The sequence below is a fragment of the Lethenteron reissneri genome, chromosome 24 (genome assembly GCF_015708825.2).
Source record: "Lethenteron reissneri isolate LAM-NWPU_2019-01 chromosome 24, ASM1570882v1, whole genome shotgun sequence".
In the NCBI taxonomy this organism is placed as follows: Eukaryota; Metazoa; Chordata; class Hyperoartia; order Petromyzontiformes; family Petromyzontidae; genus Lethenteron; species Lethenteron reissneri.
The window spans coordinates 15853954-15876219 of record NC_083802.1 but is presented as its reverse complement, the minus strand read 5'-3'; the positions used below and the strand labels follow the sequence as shown (position 1 = coordinate 15876219).

The window sequence follows — 22266 nt, the reverse complement described above, 5'->3', positions numbered from 1 at the left end:
TAAAAAAGTGTATTTATATATATCCAGAGCTGCGTTGAGTGTGACTACGAGACGGCATGGGTCCTTGATAATTAACGGGCACGAAGCAGCCCTGAAAGAGCCGCATGCGGCTCAGGAAACCGCAAGGTGCCGACCCCCCTGGTCTAGAATGAGAGCGTGCGGTCAGGATCGCTGCAAGGTGTCGAGACGCAGCTGGTGCAGCCACGGCACTCCCCACTGCCATCTCCTCGGCCGCTCATCCTCGCCGCCTGGCGTTTGACGGTGGTGGCGAAGCCGGCAAGAAAATAAATAGAGCCGGCTGCTCCTATTCCATGCGCTCGTCTCCCAGCTACAACCTGGCCTAACTCAACCCCCTATCACTACTCCTATCAGGACTCCTATCACTAGCTCCATCACTACCCCTATCACTACCCCTATCACTACCCCTATCAGTAGCCCCATCACTAGCCCCATCACTACCCCTAGCACTACCACTACTCTTCCTGAACCACTCCTGTCGGTTCTCCTGTCACCATAACTACACCACCACCACTTGTAATAACAACCCCACTTCTCTTTATTATCCCAACCACCACCATTGTACGTACGATTGTTTAATTTACGTAAATCGCCTGGGAATGATGCGCTATTCTAAATCTAGATAAGAAAATATATTATAAATTGCAGCCAGCACGTTCTTTGCACGTGACTGTCGGTCTCCAGCCAGCAAAACTTTTTTGTTGTTAAAATATAGTTTAAGGAATGATAATCACCTGCACGAAATAGAATTGACTCACCCTCGCCACAAGAATGTGAATCGCCACCCGCTGGCTTGAGAGGCCACAACATAAACAGGAGACGAACACCCTGCCTCGCATTTGAAAGAGGAAGGTGACGGAATGACTAAACCACGTTTGTTTTTAATGGACCTATGGGGCCCACGCCTCGCTGTAGGCACAAAGACAAAGATCCCCCGTATAGCCTTAACAGATTGTTGGGGCATGCGTGCACACAAAGATCAACACACAAAGATCTCCCATATAGCCTTAACAGACTGTTGGGGCAAATGCTGTTTGCGAGCAACTATGAGGGCCGGAATGGTTCACGAGGGGGTGGGTGGCCAGCACCACGCCCGACCGCCTTTGTCTTCCCAGTGGCGATGTTTACACCGCACCAGGTACTCATTTGCGGCCGAGTCGACCTAGGGGAGGCCCAGGACCGGTTCAGATAATCGTAACCGTTATTGAACCGTGAGCGGGAATCGAACCCCGGGTCGCCGCATTCATAGCGCAGCGCGCTAACCGCTCCCCACCGCTCCCCACCCAGCGAAGACACACAACAACACAACAACACACAACAATATACCCCGCCACTCGGACCGGTCAGACGGAGATAAATCCACGCGATGCGGGCTGGGACGTGAGCCGAATGAGCGCGGGTGATGCAGATGTTGTGGATATCGTTTTGAAGAAGAAGAATAAGAAGCCAGCCAGACTGGTTTTCGAGTACTCGGTTTCCTATATAAGGGGGCACACGCGAACACAGGGCAATGCGAGTGAGGGCGATCGTGCAGACCGCACGCATGATCGACAGCGAGTGCGCGCGTGTGGGTGTGTGTGTGTGGGTGTGTGCCTTCGTTGGTGCTCGCTGCGTAACAGCACGTGCCCCGACAGTCTGTTAAAGGCTGCGTGTGTGAAAATATATATCTGATATAACAAATTGTGCTCATCAAAGTTGCGTTGTAATTGAGTCTTAAAATTGAAGTGGGATCGTCCGTTTATCTTTGTTTTTACAAAAACAGCATAACTACGCAGAAACATACAGAGCCGCGTTCGTTACGCACACGTACACAGCCACACTATACACTCAGACACATATGTAAATATACATACACCAACACACCCACAGACAGAATATACATATTCGCATATGCAGTCACAAGCACACACGTATATGCAAACGCATAGGGACGCGTACCCACTCACACATAAAGCACACACATTTACGCACCTTCAAATCCACGCGCGTTGTGAGACCATCGCTGTGAGAAGTTGCAAATCACAGCCGCACAATCACAGGCGGCCACACAAGCAATTACACAGCCACTCAATCACACACAGCCACTCAACCACACTCAACCACACGCAACCACGCAGAGCCGGACAGCCACAAGGCAGCGTAACCGCACGCAAATCGCGACCGCGCGCGACCGCACGCGATCCGAATCATGGGGATTAATCCGACGATGTATAGGATCCGCTTGCCGGCGCTCGCGATCTTCTTCCAGTTCAGCATGATCGTGCTCTTTGGGGTGTTCGTGCGATACGACGACTTCTCGGACCCCATTCTGTCTTACGAGAAGAACCTGACGGGAGAAGCAGTCGCCAAGAACGAATTCTACTTCAGATACCCAAGTAAGCCTCGTCCTCAACTCGGTGGTGGGCGGAGGAGGGGGGGGGTCATCGTCCCATCCGATGTAGAAGTTTGCAGTCTTACGACTCTTGTCGTCCGCTCCATCGTCTCTGGCGTCTCCATATTGGGCTGCTATGAAGGAGGGCCTTGCCCCGAACCGTCGGATACTTTTCTTACACGCAGATAGATTCTGTGTTCATCGTCTTAGTTCTTTCGGTAAAGTCACGTAGAAGGGAAATAATAAAATAATAAAAATTAAACATAATAAAATAATTCTCACGACGTTTCGGCCACAACGCAAGCAGCCGTCCTCAGGTGAAGAACAGGTCTGTCGGAAAGACAGCGTCGTGAGAATTGTATTTTATAATGTTTTACTTTTATTATTTCATTATTTCCCTTCTACGTGACTTTACCGAAAGAACCAAGAAGATGAATCCCTGCAGTCACGAAAGCTCTAAATCGAAAGATTATTAGTTATGAAGGGCCATTGACTGAAACGTCGCCTATTGAGATCCGGGAAAGCATCTATGTCACGGAGGTTCATTGCCTGAAACGTCGCGTATTAAAAGCCAGACAGCTTATGTGCTATGAAGAAGGGCCATTGCTCGAACCGTCGATTCTATTATTAATATAGTTTATACTTTTAAGGACCGTGTCATTGAGCAGCGTGTTCTAGCTGCTACCGTCTGTGTTTGGTCACCAGTGCTAGGCGGAATATCACGATGTTGGTTTAAACTATTCTTAAACTAAGTTTAGCACGTAGGCTCTCGCGACCAGTATTATTCATATTAATGGTTTTTGGGGTTTGATCGCGCAAGTATAAATGTGTCGCAACCCTCCACCACCCGACACTGCCAATCAGTAAAAAGTGTGTCACGTTAACAAAACGCCAATTAGTTACTTCTTCAGCTCACCGGTGTGTTTGAAGAGTGAATCCACAACATTTACAATTTGAGTAGTACGACGTTTCGCTGGTAATTACATCCAGCATCTTCGGGCGATTTGCCAGAATAGTGAAGCCATCCACCTGCTTCCGGTCTTAAATAGTGCAGCAGGACGACCTCATCATCGTTGAACCCCATCAGGTTTCGAGATCAGAGGCGGAGGTGGGGGGGGGTATTGTAATTATATAAAAGATTAGTAATCAGTTACTTAGTATGGGATTCCTCTATGAGGAATTGTAATAGGTGTTGTGTATTTACTTAATAATACGCTTCCAGGCTGCGCTAAGCATGGGTAGAAAAAACCCGATTTTTCCAGCGGCAGGCATCGGGTTTTTTTCTTTAATAAACCCGATTTCGGGGAATTAAAACCTGGTTTAATGAATACGAAACTCTGATAGGCTTAGGCTGCTTCCTCGTCAGTGCTGCTATCGTACTCGTGGCCGTCGGGCACGGGGTAGTCTTAGAATGCGGCGGGCAGGTTGGTCTTGATGAACACGAGCTTCTCCTCCACAATCGTGGGCGCCAGTGAGTTCCTTAGCTTGGAATGGATGAAGCCCATCGTTGAGAAGTTGGCGAAGTGCGGTTCTGCAATTAGAACCAATTAAACCGTATTTCTCCCAATCTCAGATGATCGGGTTTAATATAAAAAGACAATTAAACCCGATTGTAAAAAACCCGACTGTGCCATCCTTGGCGCTAAGTCTGTAGCTATCGGAACGGTTAAATTTATTTGTATTTCTCTTAATTTCGATGGGTTCTCTAATTAGTCTTGGCCAGAAATAATTAATTTTGCATAACACTTCAACGTTATCAAAATCAATTGAGTGTCCTTGTTGGCAAGCATGTTCTGCCACTGCCGACAGTTGTGTTTGAGATAATTTAATGTTCCTGTGGTGTTCTATTAGTCTGACGCTAATGTTACGTCCCGTCTGTCCAATATAGCATTAACCGCATAAGCAATTGATCCGATATACACCCTCTGTTGATAACTTAGGTAAATCATCTTTAGTACAAGACACTGGTTCACATCTCCTAGCCACCGTGGTGGTGATTAAAAGAAACACGCAAACTCCAAAAATACAGCAGGCGTCAGGGTCGGGATCGAACCCACGACCTCCTGCATACCAGGCGAGGTGGTTAACATCTCCTAGCCTCTGTGGTTTGCATGATGAGTACAGACGATCGCGGGACAGAGTGAGTGCTGCCGGTTCCAACGAGGCTCTTCGTGGTGGGCGACAGAGTTGGAATTCTCGAGGCACAGACGTGATAGTGGGGTCACGTAGTTAAAAAAATAATTAAAATTAATAAAAGTAAAATAAAAATAAAATAAAAATCACGACGTTTCTTTATTTTTATTTATTTTTTAAATTTTACTTTTATTCATTTTAATTAACCTACGTGACTTTACAGAAAAAACCTAAGAATATGAATACTTGCAGTCACGAAAGCTTCAAATCTAGAAGAAGTGATAGTGGGGGTCGAGCGTGATCGCTCGGGACAATCTGGATGTTAAGGGTGAACGTCGGTCTCACCCAAACGTGCAGCACTTTTGTGAAGTTTCCGCTGTCGAAATTGTAATTGTGACGTTTAAGCGATTCACACGCGCAATTTTTTTGGCATGCATATAACATTTTCACGATTTCATATGTTTGCTAAGCAAACTATATGTATGTATATATTTAAAAAACATATGTTTCCGGAAAACTGCCTTGTAACAAAACAGAAAAAAAGACAGAAAGACAAGTAGAGTGGGGTTTTTAAAATATATTTTTAGCTCTGAACTTAGAGGAAGTGTAATCGAGGTGAAATTTTGTCACATTGACATTTTTTTCTTTAAAAAGTGACCACCAAACGCGGCCGATGTTTTCCACATCGGCAACCCCCCACCCCCCCAATGTTTCAAGAGCCGCAATGCACAATGTGGTGAATGCGAGACGGTGGGGACCTTTAATACATAGTCACTAAGCAGTCCTTCATGAGCCAATCCCTGCCGATGGTGAACTGGACTCCCATGGTGAACTGGACTCCCAATGTAAGCTGGACTCGCATGGTAAACTGGACTCCCATGGTGAACTGGACTCCCATGGTGAACTGGACCCCCATGGCGAACTGGACTTTCATGGTGAACTGGACTCCCATGGTGAACTAGACTCCCATGGTAAACTGGACTCCCATGATGAATTGGACTCCCATGATGAATTGGACTCCCATGGTGAACTGGACTCACATGGTGAACTGGACTCCCATGGTGAACTGGACTTCCATGGTAAACTGGATTTTCATGGTGAACTGGACTCCCATGGTGAACTGGACTTCCATGGTAAACTGGACTCACATGGTGAACTGGACTCCCATGGTCAGGGGTCGCCAACCAAAATAACAAGAAGAGCCATTTCCTTTTCTATCAAGAGCCGCGCAGCAGCCCTTAAAGAGCCACACGCGGCTTGGGAGCCGCAGGATGCCGACTCCTGCACGAGTCGAAGCTGATCAAGTGTCTCCAGTTGTGCAATAGTGTCTGCTGCTGTGGGTGCTGTTGTTTCCACTGCTGCTGCTGTTGCTACTGCTGTTGCTCCTGCTGCTAGTGTTGCTACTGCCGTTGCTGCTGCTGCTGTTGCTACTGCTGTTGCTACTGCTGCTAGTGTTGCTCCTGCTGCTAGTGTTGCTACTGCTGATAGTGTTGCTACTGTTGTTGCTACTGCTGGTGTTGCTACTGCTGGTGTTGCTACTGCTGCTGGTGTTGCTTCTGCTGCTAGTGTTGCTACTGCCGTTGCTGCTGCTGCTGTTGCTACTTCTGCTGCTGTTGCAACTGTTGCTACTTCTGCTACTACCTTTGCTGCTGCTGTTCTTGCTACTTCTGCTGCTGTTGCTACTGATGTTGCTACTGCTGCTAGTGTTGCTACCGCTGTTGGTGTTACTACTGCCGTTGCTGCTGCTGCTGTTGCTACTGCTGTTGATACTGCTGTTGCTACTGCTGCTGTTGCTGCTGCTGCCTTTTGCTACTGCTGCTTTCTCTGTCGACTCTTGCAGGACTCCTCTCGTGAAAATACATTTTAAAGAGGCTGCTTCGTCAGACGTTGTATTTTTGTTCCTCTTTAAGTATTTCGCTGCTCGTTTTTTTTCATTTGTTAGCGACGTTCATCGTCTCGCTATCCGGCAAATAACCACGTGCACTGCCCGCGCAGATGTTTGCGGTGACGTCACCACCGCGCGTCATCATAGCCAGGCAGCCAGCCAGCCTGTAAAACTTTAATATTTTGTTGCTGTTGTACTAGTGCGGTACGATAAGCAAGGGCAGGGGTGCAATGGCGCGCAAGCACACACCCAGCACAGAGCACCAACACGAGACGCACCGCCCCGTGCAGAACGCGCACGCTGTTGTTGAGAACGCGTGACCATGAAGAGCGCCCAGAGACGTTTGAGTGACGTTTTGTTCGTGATGCTGCGTTGGCAAATCGGTCCACAGAGCACCGCTGCCAACCGCAGAGACCCCCTGCGCAGCATTCGTCCGTTAATAGCAACGCTGCTCCACGAGGAAAAAAACGGGCGACGTTTCGGGCAATGACCCTTCTTCATATGCAAGAGAGATGCTCGTGTTATTTGTTGTTGTTGTTGTTGTTATTGACGAACATTGGAGTGACCCAGCAACGCTCGGTGGGAGCTTCGTTTTAGGTCCGTGCACAGCTCTGCCACTACCGCTTTAGAGGCCACGGTCAACATCCACTGCTGGATGAAGGCCTCCGCTGCGCCGTGTTCCGTAGCGGGAGCTGTTTGACCGACCGACCTTCGCCGCCCACTCTACTCGGTGCGGCTTGGGGGAGCGAGGCGCAGGTCTCGAGGCAGGATGAGGAGGAGGGGAGGAGGTGTTTGTTGGTTTCGCGCGAATCGCTTATGCCCACTGATGTTATCCGTGGCCCGTGAACGGAAGCCACTGGAGGGCGGGCGAGTTCGTAGCGCACGAGTGCCAACCACTGCGTCACCCATTCACCACGTGCCTCCCCTCCGAAGTCAGACGTGTCAGAATCAGAAGTCGATTATTATTGTTGTTTCCGAGTAAATTACCCCCATTGAAGCTTGCAGCTCTCTTTCAATGATGGCTCTGCCGGCAGACAAACACGGCAGCGAGAGTTAATGGACACGGCATGAACACGAAATCTGAATCAGCATTTTTTTATTTATAGTGGAGGAATCCGATGAGCCGTGAAGCTCTTTGTCCATTAGGGATGGATCAGAGCGTTACAAACAACAACCCATACGAATGTTTATTTAAAGCTTTCGTGACTGCAGGGATTCATATTCTTGAACCAAGAATTCTTGAACCAAGAATATGAACCCATATGAAATGAACAGGATAGGAGTGCAAAGTATAAGAAATGTAAACAAATCGCTTAAAATATACGCCTGGTTGACCCCGTTCGCATAAACGCGTCTTTGTGTCTCTTCCTCCTCCCTCCTCCACCACCTCCTTCTGATTCCCACTGACGCCTCCTCCCTCCCTCCTCCTCCTCCTCCTCCCCCAACACCTTCGTCGCCGTGAACCCACCGCAGGTTTCCAGGACGTGCACGTGATGATCTTCATTGGCTTCGGCTTCCTCATGACCTTCCTCAAGCGCTACGGCTTCACGAGCGTGGGAGCCACTTTCTTCCTCGCCGCCTTCGGCATCCAGTGGGCCACGCTCATGCAGGGCTGGTTCTGGCACCTGGGTCCGGACGGCAAGATCCGAGTCGGAGTCATCAAGTGAGGGGGCACTGCAAACAAGAAACAAAGACAACGATCCCCCCCCCCCGTATAGCCTTAACAGACTGTAGGGGCAAGTGCTGTTACAATTTATTCCACAACCAATCAAACAATCCATCAGTAAACCAGTCTAACGCTCAGACAAGCAATAATCAAATCGCACAGACAGATAATTTTTCAAGCAATCACTCGAACACACGATCCATGGAATCATTACAGAGACATACAATTAATCACAGTCGTGCAATGCATCAAATAGCAAAAGACAAAGATCCCTCGTATAGCCTTAACAGACTGCTGGGGCAAGTGCTGTTAGCGAGTAGCACCTATGAAGGCCAGAACGGCACACGAGGGGGTGGGTGGCCAGCACCACGCCCAGCCGCCTTTGTCTCCCCACACACCGCACCAGGTAACTAATTAAGGCTGAGTCGACCTAGCGGAGGCCCAGGAGCACACACATCGGGGTAGGTCGCCTCCGCCACCCCTGCACTGATCACCATGAAGTATGGTCCAACACCCCCCCCCCCAACCTACAATCGTCTCGGCTCGTTCCTTGCACGTGACGTAAGCGGCACGGCTCGGCTTGTGAAGTGGAAACAAAACAACAACCCACGATGGCCTCTCGTGAGCCGGGGTGCCGGGCTGGCTCGGTTGTGCGGTGGCGAAGGAGATGTGTGTCTGTGTGTGTGTCTGTGTGTGTGTGTCTGTGTGTGTGTCTGTGTGTGTGTGTGTGTCTGTGTGTGTGTGTCTGTGTGTGTGTGTTTGTGTGTGTGTGTCTGTGTGTGTGTCTGTGTGTGTGTCTGTGTGTGTGTCTGTGTTTGTGTATGTGTGTGTGTCTGTGTGTGTGTGTCTGTGTTTGTGTCTGTGTGTGTGTATGTGTGTGTGTCTGTGTGTATGTGTCTATGTGTGTCTGTGTGTGTCTGTGTGTGTGTCTGTGTGTGTGTCTGTCTGTGTGAGTGTGTCTGTGTGTGTGCGTCTGTCTGTGTGTGTCTGTGTGTGTCTGTCTGTGTGTGTCTGTGTGTGTGTCTGTGTGTGTGTCCCGTGACCTCCTCGCCAGCGAGCCTTCGACGGCACCCCCGCGTGGCCTCCAAGTGCACATAACCTGGCACAAGTGGCGAGTTGTTGTTGGTCTGCTGTTGTTGTTGTTGTGTGTGAATTCTGGTCAAACTCGCAGCAGCAGCGGCTTTGGGCTGCTCGGCCATCAAACAGAGATGGCGGTCACCCCATCGCGCGCTCTCAGAGATGCGCTTCTGCGGCCGTCTGGAACGTTCTCCCTTCCGATATGAGGATGCCACTGGAGCTATGCGCTCTTAAATCATCTAGATTGACAAACTCATTTCCTTAGAACTCCTTTTGGTGTTTAGTTTGTTGTCCTTCCCCCTACACCTCCGTTCAGCATGGTTGGCTACGTACGGTGCGAAAGAAGTTCAACATACGTACATATGCAATGCGTATGTGTGTCTCCCGTGTACGCTCAGCATGATCAACGCCGACTTCTGCGTGGGCTCCGTGCTCATCGCGTTCGGCGCCCTGCTGGGCAAGACCACCCCGGTGCAGCTTCTCTTCATGGCCCTGCCGCAGATCACTCTGTACGCGGTCAACGAGTACATCGTCCTGCACCTCCTCAGGGTGCGAGCTCATCCCACCCTCCTCGCCCTCAACTCTCCTCGTTCGCACTCGCTCGCTCGCTCTTATCACCGTCATCATCGGCATTATCACTCACCCTCCTCATCCCTCCTCCTCGTTTTCACTCGCTCACTCACTCTTATCACCGTCATCATCATCACCACCATCCTCACTCACTCACCCTCCCCTTATTGACCCATCTTCGTTCTCACTCGCACTTGTTTATATATAGATACCTAAGAGGCTGCAACCGTAAGAGGCGGGTAGGCATTCATCCAGCAGCCGTTTGACGGAGGTCAGTCGAGTTATAGGATTACTCGCGGTCCGTACGGTTGCTTTGCATTGCGTTGCGGTTCAGCATCACAGTTCGTCAATGTAACACGCGCCCGGCCGCGCCATCGTTGTTTAGATGAAGCAGCGGTGAAGCGCCGCCGTTGATGCCTCATCTTGAAAGTGCGCATTGTCCCAGGAGGCCGCCGTAGATGGAGAGTTTGTCACTCTCGGACGCGAATCGCTTGACCCCATTGGCTCTCAGCCTACAGGTATTGTGGCCGCCCACTCTTGCACAGCCGGTCAACCACGTGCAACTCTTCTTGTTGTTGTTGCGACTCTTTTCCAAGAGGGTGTAGGAATGTCAGAATTGCTATAGCCACACGTTTGCTGCTGCTGCTGCTGTTGCCATTCATTGTATGGACGGACGCCAATAATCTCGTGTTGTTGTTATTGTAGTTGTTATTGTTGCAGTCATTCAGTTGTGCAATGACGCTGGTGGTGAAGCGGTGGTGCATCGGTTAGCGCGCCGCACCACGAACCTCCCGTGGACGTGGCCAGGAGAAGGCAGTACAGCAAATGCGTATTGCATTTGCTCCATCTGTATGGGATAGAGCGTTGCCCCCTCGCGTGCGTGGGTTTTCTGTGGGTGCTCCGGTTTCCTGCCCGATGTCACCTGACTATAACACAAAGGAGCGCCGCAGAGCTTGAGGCAATTCTAGATTTGAAGCTTTCGTGACTGCAAGGATTCATATTCTTAGGTTTTTTCGGTAAAGTCACGTAGGCAATTGTTGACGCCACGTGGCCGCTGTTGTCATCGCCGTTGTTGTGGTGCAGTGCAACGATGCCGGCGGCTCCATGACGATCCACACGTTCGGCGCGTACTTCGGACTCGCCGTGTCGCGCGTGCTCTACCGCCCGGGACTCAAGAACGGGCACTCCAAGAACGGCTCCGTCTACCACTCGGACGTCTTCGCGATGATCGGTGCGTGCGCTCACTTCTTCTCACTCGCGGCAAAGGGGTTCAGTCTCGTTCCTGCGCAGGATCAGAGCTGTCCCTAGGGTACAGCGATGTTTTACGCACCGCGCCAGGTACTCGTGTGTATGTACGCGGGTTGAACTGCTAATCGCACCCCCCCCCCCCCCATGTAGTTAACCGTTGCTCATTGGAGTTGCAGGGGGGGGGGGGTGAAGGACAAAAAAACAAGACACGAGTCGACCTAGGGTAGGCCCAAGACCGGTGCAGATAATCGCCACTCGGTGTTGATGGCCGTGAGCGGGAAAATCGAACTCGGGTCGCCGGGTTCGTAGCGCAGCAGCCAGCCAGCAAGTGCAAAGACAAAGATCAGGGGTAGCAGCCCAGACAAAGGTCTCCCGTATAGCCTTAATAGACTGTTGGGGCAAAGTGCTGTTAGCGAGCACTTTGGTGTTGGCCGTGGGCGAGGATCGAAACGCGGGTGGCCAGGTTCGATGAGCGTCGCGCGCTAACCACTGCACCCACCGCTCCGCGCGCTGCAGCCTACGCACGCGCGCGTGCGTGCTCGCACACACGCACGCACGCGCGTAGGCCACCGCTAATATGTGGGCGGCAAATCCCCCACCGGCTGTTTACGTTCCGTCTCGAAGATAAATCCCGTCTGCAAACACGGCGCTCGTGCACGCGCGCGACGTGCCGGAGAAGTGTCGCCTCTCCGTTGGGACGCATTGGCCCTGTTTGCTACGGATGCATACGACTCACTCGCTGTGATGACGTCCTCCTGCTGCTGCTGCTCTATTTAAGACTTGGAACCAGGTGGATTGCTTCACTATTCTGGCAAATCGCCCGATGATGCTGGATGTAATGACCAGCGAAACTTCGTACTCAAATTGTAAATGTTGTGGATTTGCTCTCCAACATACCGGTGGGCTGAAGTAGTAACCAATTGGCGTTTTGTTTACTCGACAAATCCCTTACTAATTGGCTGTGTCGGGTGGTGGAGAGTTACGACACATTTATACTTACGCGATATAACCCTTTATTATAAACTAGCGGGAAGTACCCGCCGTTACCCGGGTCTTAAAAATATTTCAAAACTTCTCTTAAACATCTAACAGTAGTGCGTACTGACTGTGGTGGTACCTGCTATGATTAAAGCAGTGCATACCGACTGTAAACCCCACCGTTGGAGAGGCAAATTGTTCGCAAGCACGCGAACACACACAAACCCACAAACAGACAATTTTTTACTTTTATATATATAGAAATATTGGTCGCGAAAGCATAAGTGTTAAACTCACTCGCTGTGTATCTACAAAAAAACCCCAACTATACTCATTTAAGGCCTACCACTGAGCTATATATATTTTTAGAAGCGACCTGGTCATCACAAATGATAGCCCAACGAAGTGGCTCATTGCGTTGCAATGTATCGCAGATAAATACTCTAAACCTATGAAGAGGTGGCTTACAGTTCCGTGCTTTGAGTCGGCACTGCTGAGAGCGATTGGGTTCCAATCTGGGCGTGTGGCCTTCCGTGATTAACCGGCGTTCAAAAAAGCGCAGTGAGTCGGAGGTCTCGCCTCGGTTCCCAACGACTGCCGCGTAAATTTTCGCTCTCACTTAATTGGCCAGAATTCAATGATGACGACGATGATTTGATTTCAATGAAGATGGTGAGAATGGTAATGACGACAATGCTGCTGCTGCTGCTGATGATGATATTTGATGACATGATAATGATGATGATAGCTGCTATTTGTGGATTTGCCTCAATCCACATCAAAGGCAAAAATCCCCCGTGTAGCCTTAATAGAATTTTGGAGCAAGTGCTGTTAGCGAGCACCCATGAAGGCCGGCACGACACACGAGGGGATGGGTGGCCAACACCACGCCCGGCCGCCTTTGCCTCCCCAGCAGCCATGTTTACACACCGCACCGGGTATTCATTTAAGGCTGAGTCGACCTAGGGGAGGCCCAGGACCGGTTCAGGTAACCGTCACCCGGTGTTGAGCGGGAATTGAACTCGGGTGGCTGGGTTCGTAGCGCAGCGCAGCGCTGCCGCTACACTACCGCTCCCCGCTCCATGTCCCCCCCCCCATCTTCGCACCCGCCCCCCCCCAACACTTCCACCCCGTGACCCGCCCCCCTCCTGCCCGCCTGACGACCCCGACGGCTGTCCCGCACGCAGGGACCATTTTCCTCTTCCTCTTCTGGCCGAGCTTCAACTCGGCGATTTCGGCAGCGGGCGCTGACCAGCACCGGGCCTCCATCAACACCTACTACTCGCTCATGGCCTCCGTGGTCATGACCTACGCGATATCCAGCCTCACCGACAAGCACGGCAAACTCGACATGGTGAGTCGACCCGTGTATGAGTCGACCCGTGTATGAGTCGACCTGTGTATGAGTCTACCTGTGTATGAGTCTACCTGTGTATGAGTCTACCTGTGTATAAGTCTACCTGTGTATGAGTCAACCCGTGTATGAGTCGACCCGTGTATTAGTCTACCTGTGTATGAGTCGACCTGTGCATGAGTCTACCTGTGTATGAGTCTACCTGTGTACGAGTATACCTGTGTATGAGTCGACCTGTGTATGAGTCTACCTGTGTATGAGTCGACCCGTGTATGAGTCTACCTGTGTATGAGTCGACCTGTGTATGTCTACCTGTGTATATGTCTACCTGTGTATGAGTCGACCTGTGTATGAGTGGCTACGGTGGCGAGATGTTAACGACCTCGCCTGGTATGCAGGAGGTTGTAGGTTTGATGCCGACCCCGACGCCTGCTGTATATTTGGAGTTTGTATGTCTCTCTCCATGCGGTCACGCGGATTTGTATCCCAGCCCTCTGCTTTTTCCCTCCACATTTAGACTCAACATCCACGCGTTGAGAGTATTTTGGCTGCGATACATTTCTCCGTGATAAGCCACTTGGTCGAGCCAGAGTTTGTGGCCACGTTGCTTCAGAAAAAGAGCTGTACAGCTCAGTGGGCAGTTCACATCTCACCACCGCTGAACCCTCAGTGCCCCCATGTCGCTGTGCTCCCGTGTCTCCACGTGTCCTACTCGTGTTGTCCTCCCCCCCCCCCTCCCCACCCCCTCCCGGTGTGTCTCAGGTCCACATCCAGAACGCGACGCTGGCGGGGGGGGTTGCGATGGGCACGGCCGGGGAGATGATGGTGACGCCGTACGGTTCGCTCATCGTGGGCTTCATCGCCGGAACCATCTCCACGTTGGGCTTCAAGTATCTCTCTGTGAGTCGTCATCGTCATCAGCATGAGCAGCAGCAGCAATATCATCAGCAGCAGCATTATCATCTGACTAGATGCCATGATCACCATCAGCAACATTATCATCATTAATTGCAATTCGTTCAAGCTTCATATATTTACGCGTTACACCTACGGGCCAATGACCCCCGGAATCGTGACGATTATATATTATATAAATAAAATAAAACTTCCTAACGTTGGACCCCCGGCTCTCCACCACGTGACAGCCCCTGCTGGACTCCAAGCTCAAGATCCAGGACACGTGCGGCATCCACAACCTGCACGCCATGCCGGGCTTCATCGGTGGCATCGTGGGGGCCGTCACAGCCGCCACCGCCACCAACAGCGGCACCTACGGCCTCGGGTGAGCGCGCCTCCACTCCCCCAGTGTACACCCAGAGTACACACAGAGCCCACCCAGAGTTCAACAAAATAACTCAATTGGGATTACACACAGCGGCAATCATCGCCCCCTCCCGGCAGATGAATGCCCGCACGCAGGACGGGGACTGAGGCACCTTGTGCTGCACAGAGACGGCAGCCACTGGGGGGGCCCTTTTAAATGTTGTATGCGAGATGCGATGGAAGCCACTTATTGCGTGCAAAGTGCTCTGAGATGCACCAGCGTGAAGGGCAAATCGTCACCATCATCAACAGGAGTATAGCCAGAGACGAATAAAGCTACACATCCATCAGGTAGGTGAGGATGGGTGAGGGTCGGCGAGTGTTGGGTGAAGCGGTGGGTGGGTGAGTGAGCGTAGGAACAGGTGGAGGGATGAGTGAGTGAGAGTGAGTGTGAGTGAGGTGACGTCACGGCGAGTTAAGTTCAGGTTTAGTAACGGTGAGATTGACGTTCGTTGTTGTTTGCCGTTTACAGGCTCACCGAAACCTTCCCTGTCCTCAAGGAATATCCGGACAGGCGAATCGGCGGGTACCAGATGGCTGGCACCATGGTCTCCATGGCGATGGGTCTTGTGGGTGGGACCATCGTAGGTGGGTCACGTGGGCCCTCGGTATTCGCGGGGCACTGATCCGACAGGCGGCGCGAATATCGAATCCGCGAATATCGAATCGGCGAATATTGATAGCATCGAGTGTGGAGGGACGTGGGTGGCTTGCGTCGTGCCAATCAACAGCCGTGCGTGCTTGAGAGCCGTCGCAGCGACAGCTGCGCCTGACGCTGCCTCGCGTTGCTGCTGTCTCTGAAAGGCTTCCTGCTGAAGCTGCCGATCTGGGACTTCCCTGAAGACGAGGAGTGCTTTCAGGACGAGTCGTACTGGGAGGTGAGCGCCACCAGGGTCGCCGCCAGGGTCGCCTCGGCCAACGTCGCTCACGCACTCCCACGCGAGTCGCTCGAACCTCGCGCCAATATTCTTTCGGTAAAGTCACGGAGGTTGGTTCAAAGAAAATAACAACACAAATGAAATAACAACAACAAAAACTACGACGTTTCGTCCACAACACAAGTGATCGTCTGTCATGCCTCCCTGATGACGATCGCTTGTGTTGTCATCTAATCGTCGTAGTTTTTGGTTTGTTATCTTTTGGTTATTTTCTTTGAACTTATCTACGTGACTTTACCGAAAGACCCAAAGAATATGAATTCCTGCAGTCACGGAAGCTTTAAGTCATCATGGAAATGTTTTCTCAACCACCCCTCCCCCCCATCGTAATGGTGCTCACCCCCCTTCCCCTCCCCTCCCCCACAAACAAGACCATTGATCGCCCTCCTGTCCTACTCACCACCATGTTACTCAGGCCACAATACACAGGGAGATCGCACGTCTACTGCTGTTCGTAGGGCATGTACAGTACGTACCGCAGTCTCCTCAACGCGTGTCACTTTCAAGGCCGAATCTTACGGAGTGAGGAGGCTGCCGTCTCTCTAGGGTCACGGCGATTCAGGGCGACCGCCCCGGGCCCCACGCTTTGGGGGGCCCCACAGGCTTTGACGTTGCGGTGTCAGATGCAATATTTCCGGTTTATTTGGAAAACGTCGGGGGGGGGGGGAGCGGGGGGGGGGCACACAGTGCGTGATATGCCCCGGCAGCCCGATCACCATTACCCCTGGCCACAGGGGTGATGGTGGTCGTATTATGTATGTTGAACATTACTTTCGCACCGAACATAGCCAACCGTAATAATCGGAGGTGCGAGGGCACTTGGCTCGCAGTCTAGAGGGTTCGAGTCCCGTCTCCCGGCTGGGCAGTTGAAACATTGGGGGGCGAATTTTTCGTTTAATGGTTGTCCCATACCGCCTTCTGCCCAACCCGGCAGCAGCGTTAATGGGTTCACCGGTTAGTCGGCGATCGTCAGGGCTCGCGTGCGGTGGAGTAAACTGTGGGTGCGTATTCCAACGTGACCTGGTCAGTTGTGGTGGAGTAGACAAAACGCCCGCTATAATGGAGGCCCCTCTCCGCCAGCAGTGGGGTGAGCATGTAATTTGTTGACGATTTTAAATTTTAGCAGATAAGACCTACTGAGCTATGTATACTAGACACAACTCGTCGTGAATTGGCTGAAAACGTCTTTAAATAAATGTGCAATGTCGCAGCAGTGGGAACCTCCTGAAAGAGAGAGAGTCCCACAGGTCAGCGTGGCTTTCCTGGATAACGACGTAAACACAGTAATTTAAATTTATATTCTTAGGTTTTTTCGGTAAAGTCACGTAGGTAAAAACATTTAAAAGTAAAATAAAATAAAAATCACGACGTTTCGGAGGCAACACAAGCTTCCGTCTTCAGGTGGTACCGTCACAGCCACGACAGCTGTATCAAGTAAATGAGAGATTGCAGGAGCTACCACTCCGTTTATATAATGGTTGGAGAAGGTCGTGGGGCAAGGGCCGCATACTTATTATTAATATGGTAAGGTGAGGCTTGAGACTAAGAATAGACTGCCTAACAAAAAAAAAAACAGTAATTTAAACTAAACTAGTTATTTTTTTATACCGGGCAAGGCACACTAAGCTATATATATAGAGCTCTTTATCAGAATCGACCTGTCCATCACAAATGATGGTGGCTTATCATCACGTGGACATTTGTAGCAGCTAAATTCTCGAAACCAATGTTCTTCACTTATTTTCAGAGGGCGGGGGGGGGGGGGGCACTTTCGCCGTTAAGACAACATCGGCGTGAGGGCCGCCACACCGCCTGCAAGGGCGTGTTTCCACATCTTGTGTATTGCCGGGGGATGGGGGGGGGACGCACTCAAGGCCATCAGGGGCCGCCAACGGCCCACGGGCCTTGCAACAAAGACCACCGCTCTGAACGCGTGTTCGCTTAATATTTACAGCGGCCGCACCTGCGCCTGTGTTGTGTCGGGGGCGAGTCAGCCCCAGTGTTGCCCGCCTCACCTCGTCCTCCACTCTGCAGGTGCCCGGGAGCGACGAGGAGGATCACAGTCCGGCGCCTAAAGACCGCAACAACCAGGACTTCCAGATGACGATCGAGAACTCCAAGGTTGATTCTTAGTGCCAGCGAGAAGCGAGGTGTGGTGCTTGCGTGTGTGTGTTTGTACGTGTGTGTGTGCGTGTTGGGGGAGCGGTGGTGCAGCGGTTAGCGCGCTGCGCTACGAACCCGGCTACCCGGGTTCGATTCCCGCTCACGGCATAACACCAGTGACGATTATCTGAACCGGTCGTGGGCCTCCCCTAGGTCGACTCAGCCTAAAATGAGTACCTGGTGCGGTGGTGTGTAAACATCGCCACTGGGGAGACAAAGGCGGCTGGGCGTGGTGTTGTCCACCCACTCCCTCGTGTGCCGTGCCAGCCTTCATAAGTGCTCGCTAACAGCATTTGCCCCAGAAGTCTGATAAGGCTATACGGGACATCTTTGTCTGTGTTTTGTTACGTGTACGTGTGTGTGTGCGCGCGCATCGGACTTCATAGGTGCTCGCTATCAGCACTTGCCCCAACAGTCTGTTTAAGGCTATACTGGGGATCTTTGTCTCGGTCTTTGTGTGCGTCGACTCAGTCTTAAATGAGTAGGTGGCGCTGGTATGTAACCATCAGCAACTAGGGAGACAAAGACGGTCGGGCGTGGTGCTGGCAACTCCCCCCTCCCCCCCATCTCGTGTGCTGTACCGGCTGTCATAGGGTGGTCAAAGTTCCCGTGATCTCATTCGCAAGTGTTGCCCGTTTGCCTTCCAGCATCGCGGTCTAAGTGTCCACATTTTTTGTTGTTTTACCTCTCCAATTACTTTTCTAACTCAATCGGGATTGTGCTGACAGCAATCATCGCCCGCCCTACTGCAAACAAAACAATAATTGGAAGGACCCTCGGTGAGGAGTTCCTGGGTAAACAGGTGGAATTATAACAATGATTATATAGTCATAATTAACGATTAAATAATATTCATTCAAGGGTTCCCCCAAATTGTGCTCTGCACCACCCACCACTGCACTTCTTCACAAGTTGACCACAGTTCCCTGTTCAACGTGAAAAAAACGTCAGTCGTTGCACGCCTGCACCCGCCTGATGTTTCGTACAAATGTGAAGCTTAAAATAAACCAAAGAGAAACAAATGATGGTGAAAGGATAAAAAAATGCGTATACATATCTGTTTAAAGATTGACAATTATATTAACGTTGTTTTTTCACGAGTGGTATTGCCCACTTGACTTGCTTCCTGTGTGTGATCGATCGGATATCGTTTCTTATCAGCCGGTAAATGTGATGTCCACGTTGAAGCGGTGGTGGCAATGCTGCACGTGGCCTGTAATCCAGCACCGTGGATGTTAGGGTTGATGGATCACCGCACACTCAGATGTTGTGAAACTCCCTCCCCGCGGGCATCGAGGGGGTGCCTATCTACCCCTGGCTCGCCAGGACAAAGCAGTGCTGAGCAAGTGGACTAATCGCCATCTGTTTCCATCTGTACGGGGGATTGAGCGTTGCCCCCTCGCAACGCGTGGGTTTTCTCCGGGCCCTCCGCATTCCTCCCCACTGCTCGTTTACTAAACACAACTCGTCGTGAATTGGCTGAAAACGTCTTTAAATAAAGATGCAATGTCGCTTGAGTGGGAACCTCCTGAAAGAGAGCGTCAGACAGCTCAACGTGGCTTTCCTGGATAACGAAGTAAATAAAGTAATTTAAACTAAATTAGTTTTTTTATTATTTTACCAGGCAAGGCCCACAGAGCTCTATGGAGCTCTTTTTCAGAATCGACCTGGCCACAAATGCGAGCTCAGCGACGTGGCTTATCATCGTGTGGAAATGTATAACGATTCTAAATGCGGAGGGAAAAATCGGAGGACCCGGAGAAAATTCCACGTGACCACGGAGAGAGAGAGAGACACGCAAACTCCAAATATACAGCAGCAGGCGTCAGAGTTGGGCTCGAACCCAGGGCCTCCTGTATACCAGGCGAGGTAGTTAACATCTCCTAGCCACCTTGATGATGATGAGAGAGAGAGAGAGAAAGACGCAAACTCCAAATATACAGCAGCAGGTGTCAAGGGTCGGGCTCGAACCCACGACCTCCTGTATACCAGGCGAGGTAGTTAACATTTCCTAGCCACCGTATAATACTGTGCAGTCACGGCTATCATCAGTGGCTAGTAATGATACCTGAACCCGTTCTGGCTCCTTTCCTCGCCCTCACCAATGCACACTCAGCAGTGTGTATTTATGTATTTAACTTGCATCAAGATTTCTGACTAACAGCCCCCCCTCCCAAAACGACAGGCGGTCAGCAACAAGCAGCACTTTTAAAGTTGTAGTAGATTACGAGTTGAACACGTTTTGTTGACTCGGGCGATTTGGGAGGGAGTTCCATTGCGTGTTGTAATCGCGGTGCAGTATGGGAATCGAATGGTTAATTGGTCGGATCGCCGCGCTCTCTACTAAACATATCTTTTAACAAACACATATATATATTTTATTGAGATAAAACTGAAATAACGGCAGGAAGGGGATACTTATGGGAGCGTTTCTCGCGGAAATTGGAATGTACTGAGAAAGCATATGATTGTTGTAATATTGATGATAATAATTATTATATTGCAAGTGTTTCAGCATCTGTTTAAATGTTTCGGATGTAGTGAATATTGCCTGCGATAATACAGGCGAGCGTGCGCTCAGATTAAGAATCGCTTTTTTGTTGTACGTGGGTGTTGATATAAAGCAGTCATTTTCAACGCCTGTGCTTCGACTCTCTTTACTGTGCCCTGCTAACGGTGGCTGTGTCGAGCCAAGGTAAAAAAGAAAACGCCAAAGCGAATTGCTGCTCAATTCAGCAGTGGGATGAAACGGGAACACCCGAAGAAAACCTCGCGCGTGCGAGGGGGAAACGCTATATCCCCGTGCAGCCTTGCAGAGTCCGTTGTAGAAATTCCACGTTCTTATGGCCTGGCGCGGGACCCAAGATGAATACAAGGTCTGTGGTTTATAATTATTATTCTTCTTCTTGGTTCTTTCGGTAAAGTCACGTAGAATGGAAATAATAATATGACTTTAAATCCCCCGCCCACCTCCTACGCATTTCACAAGTAGTACTAATCGCATATCTGGATTTCCCATAAATATGCTAAATTCCTCTTGATATGCAAATTATTTTGTCAAGGCGCTCTTCCCCCTCCAACCCAGCTTAAATAGACGCTCCAAGCCTGGGGTGTGTCATTCAGACTCTGTCTTCTCGACAGACCTGTTCTTCAACTGAGGACGGCTGCTTGCGTTGTGGCCGAAACGTCGTGAGAATGATTTTATTTAGTTTTATTTTTATTATTTTATTATTTCCATTCTACGTGACGTTACCGAAAGAACCAAGAAGATGAATCCCTGCAGTCACGAAAGCTTTAAATCGAAAATTATTATCATCATGATTATGAATGCCAATTATGGTATATACAAAAAAAGCCGAACCGAGTCTCAAGACGTTTTATTTGATTCCGGAGGGCGCGTGCCACAGTTGGGTTGTTTGAAATGTTTGTAGTAAATTGGTGTTTTGGCTTCATGCGGGAGGCAACTAGCGTGCCCGGGGGAAAATCCCACCACACACACAATTATCTAATTCCAAGTAAAATCTAAGCAGAACTCCAATATCTTTCTGCGCATATACACACACACACACACGCGTAAATAAATACAGCCATGTCCATATTGCATCGCCACACTAATATTACCGAGTAGCATCTGTTTTTAAGCGAGGAAAACTCTGGAGCAGGCTTCAACCTCCTGATTCTCATCAGCAGCAAACGCCGCTTGGCTTTTTTTCTGGCTCGCCGGCTTGCGGGCTTGCCTCATACCCACCCGTGTTATTGGCACAAGGCAGGAAGCATAGGTGTTGTGCGTTTGACCACCCGAGGGCACACGCTCTGGACGAAATTTCTAGGAATCCCAAATATGCGGGCGCCGCAAACTCTGCCTGACGAAGAGGCCAGTGCCGGTCCGAGATCACTCCCCTCCCTTTTGCCTTCGGAAAGCGGATCACTCCGCCCTAAACAGAGAAACGCGCGAGACGACACGTGGGGGAATTTCAGGCAATACTTCGTTGTGGAGACCGGCGCACACGTACGCTCGCTCTGGCCCAACTGGGCCCACCCTGGGCCGTGAGACTCGCGCAGAATCGCCGATGATCTTGACGCGGTCCTCCCGATCGATTTATTTTGGTCGACCTATTGAAGCGTCGCTTCGTCTTTGGCTTGACCATCTATCCCTTCCCCTCTCTCTCTCTCTCTCTCAAACGTATGTACGTATGTTAGACTTATGTTGCACCGTATGTAGCCAACCGTGATAATCGGAGGTGCGGGGAGAAGGACAATAAATTTAAATCAAACAAACAAAAACAGTTCTAAAGACGTGAGTTTTCGGTCTAAATTTAAAGGTGCATTGCACCCAATGGCTTCCTGACATCGGAGGTAAGAACGTTCCAGACGGCCGCAGAAGCGCATCGGAAAACGCGCGATGCGGTGAGCGCCGTTTTTGTTCGATGACCAGAAGCCAAAAGCCTCTTGCTGCTGCTGCTGCTCCTGCTGCTGTTGCTGCTGCTGCTGTTGCTGCTGCTCCTGCTGCTGTTGCTGCTGCTGCTGTTGCTGCTGCTCCTG

General features: G+C 50.6%; 1 protein-coding gene across 1 annotated transcript; it reads left to right on the top strand.

Moving 5' to 3' along the window:
• Positions 1–1518: 1518 nt before the first annotated feature.
• Positions 1519–20361, top strand: LOC133346683 (ammonium transporter Rh type C-like). The gene is made up of 10 exons (XM_061558471.1): positions 1519–2393; positions 7881–8070; positions 9549–9699; positions 10804–10951; positions 13134–13300; positions 14063–14200; positions 14446–14582; positions 15096–15211; positions 15428–15501; positions 17596–20361. The coding sequence occupies exons 1-10, from the start codon at positions 2207–2209 to the stop codon at positions 17692–17694; spliced, it is 1407 nt and encodes a 468-aa protein (XP_061414455.1). The 5' UTR covers positions 1519–2206; the 3' UTR covers positions 17695–20361.
• Positions 20362–22266: the final 1905 nt, after the last annotated feature.

Coding starts and splice junctions, on each gene's coding strand:
- LOC133346683 (XM_061558471.1), top strand. CDS start 2,207: ATGGGGATTAATCCGACGATGTATAGGATCCGCTTGCCGGCGCTCGCG. Junction 2,394..7,880: donor ATTCTACTTCAGATACCCAA/GTAAGCCTCGTC, acceptor AACCCACCGCAG/GTTTCCAGGACGTGCACGTG. Junction 15,212..15,427: donor TGTGGGTGGGACCATCGTAG/GTGGGTCACGTG, acceptor TGTCTCTGAAAG/GCTTCCTGCTGAAGCTGCCG.